Source organism: Leguminivora glycinivorella, chromosome 5 (genome assembly GCF_023078275.1).
Source record: "Leguminivora glycinivorella isolate SPB_JAAS2020 chromosome 5, LegGlyc_1.1, whole genome shotgun sequence".
Lineage (NCBI taxonomy): Eukaryota > Metazoa > Arthropoda > Insecta > Lepidoptera > Tortricidae > Leguminivora > Leguminivora glycinivorella.
The window spans coordinates 2,379,188-2,391,567 of NC_062975.1; the positions used below are offsets into that span (position 1 = coordinate 2,379,188).

The window sequence follows — 12,380 nt, forward strand, 5'->3', positions numbered from 1 at the left end:
TGCAATCCCGAAATGTTGAAAGTATACATTTTGAAAATTTAACTTTTTAATATTTCAACGTTATAAGAATTCAACATTTTGCGAAACTGAAAAAAATCAACATTCTGGGAAAGTCAACATTTCGGGATTTCAACATTTTAGGAATTCAACCTGGTGGTCCGGGAGGCTTTTTTTATCGCTGTCTGTAACATAACTGACTCTGATTTCAGTGGACGTATTTCACATATTAGAGGTATACAGCGTTAAGCCTTCATCATCACATTTCACACTAATTTCTCATATATTACAATTTAACCATTTCAACCGGAGACAGAATTATACAAAATAGCCAAAATGGATGGCATTTCTTCTGTAAGTACATCATTTTCAACCTCTCATCAACACTACACACACCCGTAACATTCCGGGAAACACTTCATCCGATCCTAAAGTTATTCGCGGCGTTAGCTGCACCGACACACCTTTCAAATGGAGCCGTCCGCTATGGCAGTCTTATCACACTCTTTAAAGCCTGAGGGCCCATTTATCGTACCGTGTGGTACGAGAACTCGTGCTAGTTTTATTACATTACGTGTGAATACAACAGTCCGCAATGTAACTACAACTTGGCAAAAAGAGTAGAAATGTTTTTTTTTATCATAGCAACACTTACTTTTTTCATACAGAAGTGTCAAAATAGTTGCCACATGCAACATGTTGCATGCATGTTGTTTAGTTTAAGATGTATATAGATTAAGGCTATTGTTGTTTTACTTGTATATTTTCACCAAATAAACGTTTTCTATTCTATTCTATTCAAAGCGATTTACATAGACGGTGGCGCCCCTATTATTTTCTACTTTTTGCCAGGCTGTAAAATCGCATAAAAGTTCGCGGGCCGTCTAAATAAGCCCTTAGAAAGAAAATAAGTCCTTAGGAATCGAGATTGTGGTAACATATAGTCTCGGAACACTTAGCTGCCTCACTCGGTCACGTTCACTGGTGCTATAAGCACCCCCTGCAGTTGTTATTGGATAGCGTGCCTATGATGTTGTTGGCCATGGGTATGTCCTGCGCGCCGGCGGGTAGCACGCGCGCGTCGGGCTCGAGGTCGGGGCACACGCGCGTGTAGCACACCGCGGACGCGTGCCCCGACCGGAGGGACGTCAGCGCCGTGCCCAAGGTCCAGCTGTTCGTGTGCGGGTCGTATACTTCTACGATGTCTAGGAATGATGTGCCGTCGTACCCTCCTGGAATATAGTGCACTTCGTTAACATGTGTCGCTGAAGATATAACAGATGAGATATTAGACTTACGGTGGATACGATAAGGTAGAAAATCAAATAATCAATTAGAAAGTTGTCATAGCCAGTCTTGAAAAGGGAGTTAGACTTATAAAACTGACGGCCAAATTTTAATACGTACGAAATATGATCGATAACGATTATAATAAGTGAAATCAAACTTTGAATTGGAGCGATATTTTTTCGTGAGGTTTTATTGAAAATGTATTCACTGTATTTTTATCACTTTGAAACTTCAAATTTTTTTTTATTTTTAAAATACACGGCTCCCACACGTCGCGTGAGTAGAGAGGTGTACTCACCCATGGCGTACAGGCGGTTGTCGAGCGCGGTGCGCGCGATGCGCACGGGCGCCGCGGGCTCCCACACGTCGCGTGTGTAGAGAGGTGTACTCACCCATGGCGTACAGGCGGTTGTCGAGCGCGGTGAGCGACAGCGCGGAGCGCGCGATGCGCACGGGCGCCGCGGGCTCCCACACGTCGCGTGTGTAGAGAGGTGTACTCACCCATGGCGTACAGGCGGTTGTCGAGCGCGGTGCGCGCGATGCGCACGGGCGCCGCGGGCTCCCACACGTCGCGTGTGTAGAGAGGTGTACTCACCCATGGCGTACAGGCGGTTGTCGAGCGCGGTGAGCGACAGCGCGGAGCGCGCGATGCGCACGGGCGCCGCGGGCTCCCACACGTCGCGTGTGTAGAGAGGTGTACTCACCCATGGCGTACAGGCGGTTGTCGAGCGCGGTGAGCGACAGCGCGGAGCGCGCGATGCGCACGGGCGCCGCGGGCTCCCACACGTCGCGTGTGTAGAGAGGTGTACTCACCCATGGCGTACAGGCGGTTGTCGAGCGCGGTGAGCGACAGCGCGGAGCGCGCGATGCGCACGGGCGCCGCGGGCTCCCACACGTCGCGTGTGTAGAGAGGTGTACTCACCCATGGCGTACAGGCGGTTGTCGAGCGCGGTGAGCGACAGCGCGGAGCGCGCGATGCGCACGGGCGCCGCGGGCTCCCACACGTCGCGTGTGTAGAGAGGTGTACTCACCCATGGCGTACAGGCGGTTGTCGAGCGCGGTGAGCGACAGCGCTGAGCGCGCGATGCGCACGGGCGCCGCGGGCTCCCACACGTCGCGCTCCGTGTCGTAGCGCTCCACCGACGCCAGCTGCTGCGATCCGTCGTACCCGCCCACCACGTAGATATACTGCCCTAACGCCGCCACGCCTGTTGACAATTATTAAGAGCGTTATAACATTTCGGCGTCGGGCGAAATTAGGTATTTTACCCGCCGCGCGAGCCCAATATGCCGACCCTTTCTAGCACGTCTTATCACTCGCTCGCACTACGATAATGGACAAAACAATCTTGATCCTTTCTATGGAATTTTGATAACAACCACAATCTACTATCTCGATATAAACTTTTGATTTCTAATAAACATTATTTTGTACGAAAATACTAGAATGTAGCGCAAAATAATATCAATTATGTTAAAATTTATTTAAAAAATTAATTATAAAAGTAGATCCCATCCCAAATATTTGCTTTTGTTATATGAAAATTACTGTAATGCTGTATTATGATTACCTCTGTAATCCATTCCTTTGGAATCGGTATAATATAGATTCCTGTAATATGGATTCCTCGGTAATCAAGTACTTAAGTATTTTGAATCCCACTTTACTTCGATTCCAGGCTTATTACTTTACTTCTTTATGTCACTCAAATTGTTTTTGGTTTACATGTCATTCTAGCATTTTCACTTTCACATTTCAAGTGCATATACCACGAGTATAGGTTTTCGGGTGTGCTGATTTAAAAATTAATGACCGATTTGGAATCTGTCATTGCTGACTGTCACTTTGACACAAAAGTCGTCATGGGTGTCGTAAAATAGGTTTTAGGGGGTGCTGATTCCAAAATTAATGACCAATGTGAAATCTGACATTGCTGACTGTCACTTTGACACAAAAGTCGTCATGGATGTCGTCAAATAGGTTTGCAGGGGTGCTGATTCCAAAATTAATGAACAATGTGGAATCTGACATTGCTGACTGTCACTTTGACACAAAAGTCGTCATGGGTGTCGTAAAATTGGTTTTAGGGGGTGCTGATTCCAAAATTAATGACCAATATGGAATCTAACATTGCCGACTGCCACTTTGACACAAAAGTCATCATGGGTGTCGTAAAATAGGTTTTAGGGAGTGCTGATTCCAAAAATAATGACCAATGTGGAATCTAACATTGCTGACTGTCACTTTGACACAAAAGTCGTCATGGGTAACGTGTCGTCAAATAGGTTTCCGGAGGTGCTGATTTGAAAATTAATGACCGATTTGGAATCTTGACATTGCTGACTGTCACTTTGACACAAAAGTCGTCATAGGTGTCGTCAAAAAGGTTTCCGGGGGTGCTGATTCCAAAATTAATAACTATTTTGGAATCTCACAGTGCTAATTGTCATTTTGACACAAAAGGAATCATGGGTGTAGTCAAATAGTTTTAGGGGGTACTGATTCCAAAATTAATGAAATGATTTAAAAAGTCATGACCGATTTGGAACCTGACATTGCACAGTACCCTGGAAACCTATTTGACAACACCCATAACGACTTTTATGTCAAAGTGACAGTCAGCAATATCAGATTCCAAATTGATCATTAATATTGAGATCAGTACCCATGAAAACCTATTTTACGACACCCATGACAACTTTTGTGTCAAAGTGACAGTCAGCAATGTCAGATTCCACATTGGTCATTAATTTTGGAATCAGCACCCCTAAAACCTATTTTACGACACCCATGACGACTTTTGTGTCAAAGTGACAGTCAGCAATGTCAGATTCCAAATTGGTCATTAATTTTGGAATCAGCACCCCCTAAAACCTATTTTACGACACCCATGACGACTTTTGTGTCAGAGTGACAGTCAGCAACGTCAGATTGAACATTGGTCATTAATTTTGATATCAGCACCCCCTAAAACCTATTTTACGACACCCATGACGACTTTTGTGTCAAAGTGACAGTCAGCAATGTCAGATTCCACATTGGTCATTAATTTTGGAATCAGCACCCCTAAAACCTATTTTACGACACCCATGACGACTTTTGTGTCAAAGTGACAGTCAGCAATGTCAGATTCCACATTGGTCATTAATTTTGGAATCAGCACCCCCTAAAACCTATTTTACGACACCCATGACGACTTTTGTGTCAAAGTGACAGTCAGCAATGTCAGATTCCAAATTGGTCATTAATTTTGGAATCAGCACACCCTAAAACCTATTCTACGACACCCATGACGACTTTTGTGTCAGAGTGACAGTCAGCAACGTCAGATTGAACATTGGTCATTAATTTTGGAATCAGCACCCCTAAAACCTATTTTACGACACCCATGACGACTTTTGTGTCAAAGTGACAGTCAGCAATGTCAGATTCCACATTGGTCATTAATTTTGGAATCAGCACCCCTAAAACCTATTTTACGACACCCATGATGACTTTTGTGTCAAAGTGACAGTCAGCAATCTGAGGTACTACATATTTGTAATCTGAAAGTAATCAAGTCAATAATTTCAGTTATTTTGAATCGACTATGATTCCGAATTATTGGTAATAGTAATTATTGTATAGATGATTAGTGATTCCTTTACATGTAATGGTAATTTACCGTTTCACTTGATTACATTACAAGTAATCTGACACCCAGTAGTGGATTACAAAGTAAAATCAAGTAATCGTGTAATCCGGAATCGATTACGATTTCCCCATCTCTGGGTTTAGTTATATGGTTCATTGGTACTGGTGACCACCATCTGGCTCCATCATCAGACCCTGAGTACCACCTCTTGTCAAAGGTCTTGTTGAGACGAACCCAACGAGCCTAAACACGAAGTCGTTTACTTACATGGTTCACTGGTACTGGTGACCACCTTCTGGCTCCATCATCAGATCCCGAGTACCATCTTGATATGTCTTATCATCTTGACCGTATTGTAATTTTTACATATTTATCATCATAACGTTGTAATACTTTAACATTCAAACATAACAAAATATTACAAAAGCAAATATTTACGGATCTAGGATCAAATTCGTTGGTCGCTGTTTACACACACACAATGCGAGGATAGCCCGTGTATAAACAAGGCGTCCGACCCACACAACGATAAATATTCTCGACGTTTGCGATCAGAACTCGGAGAGCGAAGTGACATACGTCTCACCTATACGAGCTCCGGCGCGGCACTGAAATCGCAGGCGTCCGTCGCCGATCAAATAGCGACAGGAAGGCTAATTTTCAAAAAATTGGCAAAAAATCATTATATAATATTATAACGACAAATGGATAATAGCAATTTAAGCAGATTGTACAGATTATTTATATACTAAAATAACTTCGATAACATGTAGATTTTCGGAGAAATGATCACTTGTTTCAATGTATTTTCAAGACAAAATTGAGTTCGTTTTACTTTCAATTTCTCAATTTCAAAGGATTAAATGATAAATATTGTTTAATGGGCCTTAAGTACAAGATATTTGGAACTTAAATTTACCTCATTTATGAGAGTGAGCTTATCAAATTGTTGATAATAAGAGCTCCGAATTCTGTGCTTCACGCGGTTTTTCCTAAACGAGCATCAGGAAAACAATCATTACTAATTGAAAAAGCTTTTTTTCCATATGTTTTTTAATTAACCGACAGTTAATAAGATGTTCTAACTGAAACAAGTACTTTCACTGTCTTTTAGTATGAGTAAAGTGTACAATTTTGTCGATAAATATTGTGCATTTTACAATATATCGCCTTTTTTTGTCATAGCGCTCTTAAATAATTATTGTTAAAAGAAACATTCAAAGTAAGTCACCAGCACCACGTCTTCCATTGCACGTTATCAAAAAAGATGCTCTTATCAACTTATGGGCACCACTCCTCGCTTACTGCTTGGGCGCGATCTCTGACCAGCGGTTGTTCTCGGTATGATAACACTCGGCGGTCTGCACCTGGGACATGCAGAACCGGACCGGTTCCAAGAATTTCATTTCCCGGTTCTATCCCAGTTCTTAGTATTTTTTAGGGTTCGATACCAAAAACATTCAAAAACAACCCTTATGGCGCGATTCTCTCCGTCTGTCTGTGTGTTTTGAGAGAATTAGCACATTGAATTGGAAATAATTAACAAATGTTTGCCCTATACCTACTGTGGTTTGTTTACGTTATACATACCTATAAGGAAGTACAATAATACCATGATTTGCAAGCAATGTTGCAAATTGCATTACTTGCAATAATTATCATGTTTATAAGAATAAGAAGAATAAGAATAAGAAAACATTTATTGACACACAAATAAAAATTGAACATTTACACAAAAATATTAAAAAATAAAATAGACAACTAGCATGCATGTCAAAAGGAACGGGCTCAGCATGTTATGCTGCGCAGCCATTTTGTTACAAATTGACGGCGCAACGCTGATTTTCAGTCCGTCCCCTTTATCTTGTCAGATTCAACTTAACTAATGATTTACAAATATTAAAAATGCCATTGCACAAATACAAATGCAGATGCAATTAAAAAAAAATCGGATATTTTGAAAAGAACCGGGAGCACCGGTTCCTAATTTTTTGTCCTGGTTATTTCGCCACCATCAAATTACCGGGATTTCCCGGGAAATCAAGAACCGGGAAATACCGGGAGCATGCCCTATGTGCACCCGCCGCGCGCCGTCGAAGCCGCCGACGGCGTATAGCAAGTGGTTCACGACGGCCACACTAATACACTTACCGGCACCGCTGCGGGCTTGCTGCATAGGTGCTATCTCTGACCAGCGGTTGTTCTCGGGATGGTAGCACTCGGCGGTGTTAACCCGCCGCGCGCCGTCCAAGCCGCCAACTGCATATAATAAGCGGTTCACGACGGCCACAGTAATACACTTACCGGCACCACTCCTAGCTTGCTGCATGGGCGCGATCTCTGACCAGCGGTTGTTCTCAGGGTGGTAGCACTCGGCGGTGTTAACCCGCCGCGCGCCGTCGAACCCGCCGACGGCGTATAACAAGCGGTTGACGACGGCTACGCCGACGCCGAGCCGCGCGCACGCCATCGGCGCCACGGTCGACCACGCGTCTTTTTCGGGGTCGTAGCTGAAACGAAATCGCTGTGTTCAAATATAAAACTACAAACCAATTGATCAGAACTCGTTTTAATAACGTGGAGCATTCATACGCTTGACAAAGGACAAACACGAACGTGTAGAGAGGTGTTTAACAATGATCGACATCGGTGTTGGTACTGTTGCAGGTTATTTTGACAAATCAGAGGGGATTGGTGTTCTACAAATAGACAAAATAAATCGCTAAGAGTGAAGGTGACGTGTTTGTGGTCGGTGGTGGCATTTGTGGCATTAAGAATGTGACGTGGAAGCGCTAACGGGCACTAACTGAAATCGCTTGTATCTTTCCAATAGCACAGTATTATAAGGTCAGGTGTGAGATTGCATCGCTTGCCTGGCATGGACGTGCCAATATAGCCGTTCCTTTAAATCGCTATGCAATGTAATAAGTAAATATTTTTTACATAACACTTACCATTCCACAGATTTGTGATATTCCGACCCCGCCGATCCTCCCACCGCGTACAATAGTCCATCCATTACCGCTACTCCCACCTAGAAATATGTCAAAAAGTTTAAACTTAGTTCTCAAAGAACTATAGAACTAACACGGATAGATGTGAGGAGATAATTGTAGGTGCATTAAAAAATCGTTGTTGTACTCTTATGCTACGGCTACACACATCGCGATAGAATTATCGTGATAAATCTTTATCTCCGCCCTACGGCGAATGTGCATAGCCACACCACAGTATAATAAAGAGTATCGTACAGTAGCCACTCCCGCTCCCCGCTGAAAGTGCCGCCCACCCGCTCTCGGTTACCTTACAGTTACCGCCTGTCAAGAACGCGAATAGTCGACCTGTCATATCTCACTCATACAAGCATGGTACGTGTTCTCCTACACGAGCTTAGAATGTGTGCTAGGAACGCGCCTCTTTCATATATTTGATCGCCAGTGTCCGAGGTGTGGCCACACTGAAATGCCGCAAAAACGAGCACTCAATTGTGCCTTTGATGTGGGCAAATTACCGACAGCGAGGCGAAGGGACTTCGGCTTCGGGCGAAGTTCCGAAGTATTCGCGAATATTCGGCTATATACGTCGCGATAATGCGAATATTCGCGTTATCGGGATGTATGTAGCCGGCCGTAGCATTAACGTAATAATCTCTTAACTTAATTCAAGCAATGGAATGGCCTATAAGTACAACAGTAGAGTATGTATTTGGTTTAGTATTTGTGCCTCGGCGTGGACATGGGATTACAGGGCCGCCAGTGCTCGTTGGCAGGGTTGTACACATCCACTCAGTCGCTCTCACAACCTTCTAAAATCCAACCTATTGCCTGTAAGAACGTGTGTGTATTTACCCTGTGCCTCGGCGTGGACATGGGACTGCAGGGCCGCCAGTGTTCGTTGGCAGGGTTGTACACATCCACCCAGTCGCTGTCGTACGAGGCACCCGGGGACGTGTTCCGGCCGCCTACCGCGTAGAACAGACCCTGGAACAACATGATGCTGTTAGAAAACCATCCATCAGTGGTAACATGCCGTCCTTTTTCTTCACGTTGAATGAACCGATTTTTATACTGGCAAAGTGAATGTGCTGTCTTCCCAAGTATACCTATAATTACATAATCTAAGCGGTGTAACGAAGCGTAATGATTACGCCTATTTAGGCTTTTTACTCATAGTTTCCATTAGTAAGTTCCTACAATCGGTTTTTTGTTGCTATATTTAACTTTCATAGCTGTTGACATTCCTTGTATATTGTATGTATAAATAAATATTTTAATAGCTATAAGAGGTTACAAATTTTATACAAATAGCACATTAATAGTGAGTCAGCAATTTTATAATACCGTTTTTTCGAGTACTTAAGTACATAATTATTTCATGACGTCAAAGTGCTTTGACCCCACTCAAATCTGTGTTATAGATGACTATTAAAAATCTAAGTATGAGTCATGTTTCGTCATAGTTTACAAACTTTGATAGATTAAAGTTAGTACTGTCAGTTTTGTGACGATAATTAAGCATGAGCGTTAACGCTACGCCCTCAAAACGCGCATGTCAGACTTTTAAATGCCTGCAAATTGCAATACGCCGATCGAGATCAGTGATACCGTGAGCCTTGGTAACGCCGTCTAGCATTTGTCATCTAAAATAAATGCGTCGCAAACGACGATTTCAGATGATTACCTTAAGGAAGGCCGCCCCAAGTCCAGACCGTGGCACCGTCAGCCGCGGCAGTGTCGTCCAACAGCCATAGTCTAGACTGAACGCCTCGAAAGCGTCAATGGATTCCCCAACCTGTCAATCTCACATGTATCACCTTAAAAAACGCCGCACCGAGTCTCGAACGTGGCACTGTTAAACGCTTCGAACACGTCGATAGAGTGATGGTAATAGCCCCCCGCTACTTATATAATGCACGGCGTGTTAGGCCGCCATTCCTTTACAACTATCTCTTGTGTAATGTCAGATCAAATGTATTAACCTTAAGGAAGGCTGCCCCAAGCCCCGACCGTGGCACAGTGAGCCGCGGCAGCGTCGTCCAACAGCCATCGTCCAGGTTAAACGCTTCGAAAACGTCTATAAAGTGCCGGTAGTACCCTCCCGCCACATATACGATCCACTTCACAATCGTCTTCTTGTGTAATGTCAGATCAAATAAATACCTTAAGGGATGCCGCACCGAGCCCCGATCTCGGCACGGTGAGAAAGCGTCGTCCAACAGCCATCGTCCAGGTTAAAGGCTTCGAAAACGGCTATAAAGTGCCGGTAGTACCCTCCCGCCACATATATGATCCACTTCACAATCGTCTTCTTGTGTAATGTCAGATCAAATAAATACCTTAAGGATGCCGCACCGAGCCCCGATCTCGGCACGGTGAGCCGCGGCAGCGTCGTCCAACAGCCATCGTCCAGGTTAAACGCTTCGAAAACGTCTATAAAGTGCCGGTAGTACCCTCCCGCCACATATATGATCCACTCCTTCACAATCGTCTTCTTGTGTAATGTCAGATCAAATAAATACCTTAAGGAATGCCGCACCCAGCCCCGATCTCGGCACGGTGAGCCGCGGCAGCGTCGTCCAACAGCCATCGTCCAGGTTAAACGCTTCGAACACGTCGATGGAGTGTCGGTAATAGCCCCCCGCTACATATATGATGCGTGGAGTGTTAGGCCGCCGTTCCTTCACAACCGGCTTCTTGTGTAATGTCAAATCCTGAAAAGAAATTTTACGGTGAAAAAGTTATCAATAATCTATATTATTAATATTTTGATTACTGTCATAACTGTTAGTTATACCTAGTAGTAATCGATGTACCTACTACCTACCTAATCATTGTAGGTCAATAGATAAAAAAAACTAGTATTTTTATTATTAAACGTAAATATAGTCACTAGTTTTAATGTTAAAGACAAGTTAATTTCATTACAAAATCTGAACATTAATGTTTGATAGGTAACTAGTATGAACATGCCGTGTGAACATGAGCAAAATCTTGAAATACAAGTGTTAAACAATTAAATGTATAACCTACCTTTAATTTTTCTACAACGATATTATGACCGTCATTGGTCGCCATAGTTTTTGAATGAAATTATCAACTTTTCATCTAAATTATGGACATCTATACTTGCTTTTTAAATAAGTATATGAATAGATAACACTACACGCATTCGCCCTAATGTTTTCTGAATATAAATGATTTCCATAAATTTGTATTAGAGTAGGTACCACTACTTTATTCACGAAACACTTTTAATTCATAAATCGGTTGCACTGTTCACGCAAATTTTGTCATTTCTAACCTAACTATAAAATCTTATCTATACGCAAACAAAGGCCGGCCGATAACTTGATCGTAGCTTCAGCACTTGATATCGCAGCGGTCCCACTCTGTCTGCCTACTGAGACCGTTCCCACTAAAATATGTGCTAGAAAAAATGCTGAATCATGGGCTGTGATGTCAAAGTCCTGATTTCGACACATTTTCATCATGTTGGCACCTTATCCATAATTTTTTGAACACTCATCGTTCTGCAGAGCAAATATGTACGAGATAACCGGCACCCTGATATGAATATGGAGGAAATGACACTTGTAATTTTTAAGTATCCAGAACAATTTTATAAGTCAATATTTGTGAGCGAGTTTAGTAAAACGTCCCACTGTGTCGATTGATATAAACCATACTTACTTATCTGATCTGTTATGCAATCATATTTAAATCATACGTTTACTGATGTGTCGACGGAAACTTTCCAAAATTGTGAAATTTTCAACAGATTTTTTTTCTACTTTACTCATTTTTGTATGGAGAATGTTACTTTCTATTACATCAATTTAAATTTGTTATATTTCTTGTGAAATTGCAGTACGGAGTACAAGCTCATCTGCTCCTTGAGGAAGTTGGGTGTGAGGTGCTGGCAGCTGCAGGATGTGCTGCATGTGGTCTCACCTGGAATATCTTCGCGAGGTACTCCCGACAGGCGGGCACCTTCTGCAGCACGGAACAGGAGCTCATCTGCTCCTTGAGGAAGTTGGGTGTGAGGTGCTGGCAGCTGCAGGATGTGCTGCATGTGGTCTCACCTGGAATATCTTCGCGAGGTACTCCCGACAGGCGGGCACCTTCTGCAGCACGGAACAGGAGCTCATCTGCTCCTTGAGGAAGTTGGGCGTGAGGTGCTGGCAGCTGCAGGATGTGCTGCATGTGGTCTCACCTGGAATATCTTCGCGAGGTACTCCCGACAGGCGGGCACCTTCTGCAGCACGGAACAGGAGCTCATCTGCTCCTTGAGGAAGTTGGGCGTGAGGTGCTGGCAGCTGCAGGATGTGCTGCATGTGGTCTCACCTGGAATATCTTCGCGAGGTACTCCCGACAGGCGGGCACCTTCTGCAGCACGGAACAGGAGCTCATCTGCTTCTTGAGGAAGTTGGGTGTGAGGTGCTGGCAGCTGCAGGATGTG

At 43.6% G+C, this 12,380-nt stretch overlaps 1 protein-coding gene across 1 annotated transcript in view; it reads right to left on the reverse strand.

Annotated features, from left to right (window-relative positions):
- Nucleotides 1-799: 799 nt before the first annotated feature.
- Nucleotides 800-12,380, reverse strand: part of LOC125226431 (kelch-like ECH-associated protein 1B) — a 33,188-nt gene continuing 21,607 nt past the window's right edge. Inside the window, exons 8-14 of the mRNA XM_048130414.1 lie at nt 11,873-12,106; nt 10,441-10,632; nt 8,771-8,902; nt 7,877-7,956; nt 7,227-7,432; nt 2,319-2,495; nt 800-1,229 (exon numbers count right to left, since the gene is read on the reverse strand). Coding sequence (XP_047986371.1) covers nt 985-1,229; nt 2,319-2,495; nt 7,227-7,432; nt 7,877-7,956; nt 8,771-8,902; nt 10,441-10,632; nt 11,873-12,106 — 1,266 coding nt within the window. The 3' untranslated portion in view covers nt 800-984. The remainder of the gene's footprint in view (nt 1,230-2,318; nt 2,496-7,226; nt 7,433-7,876; nt 7,957-8,770; nt 8,903-10,440; nt 10,633-11,872; nt 12,107-12,380) is intronic.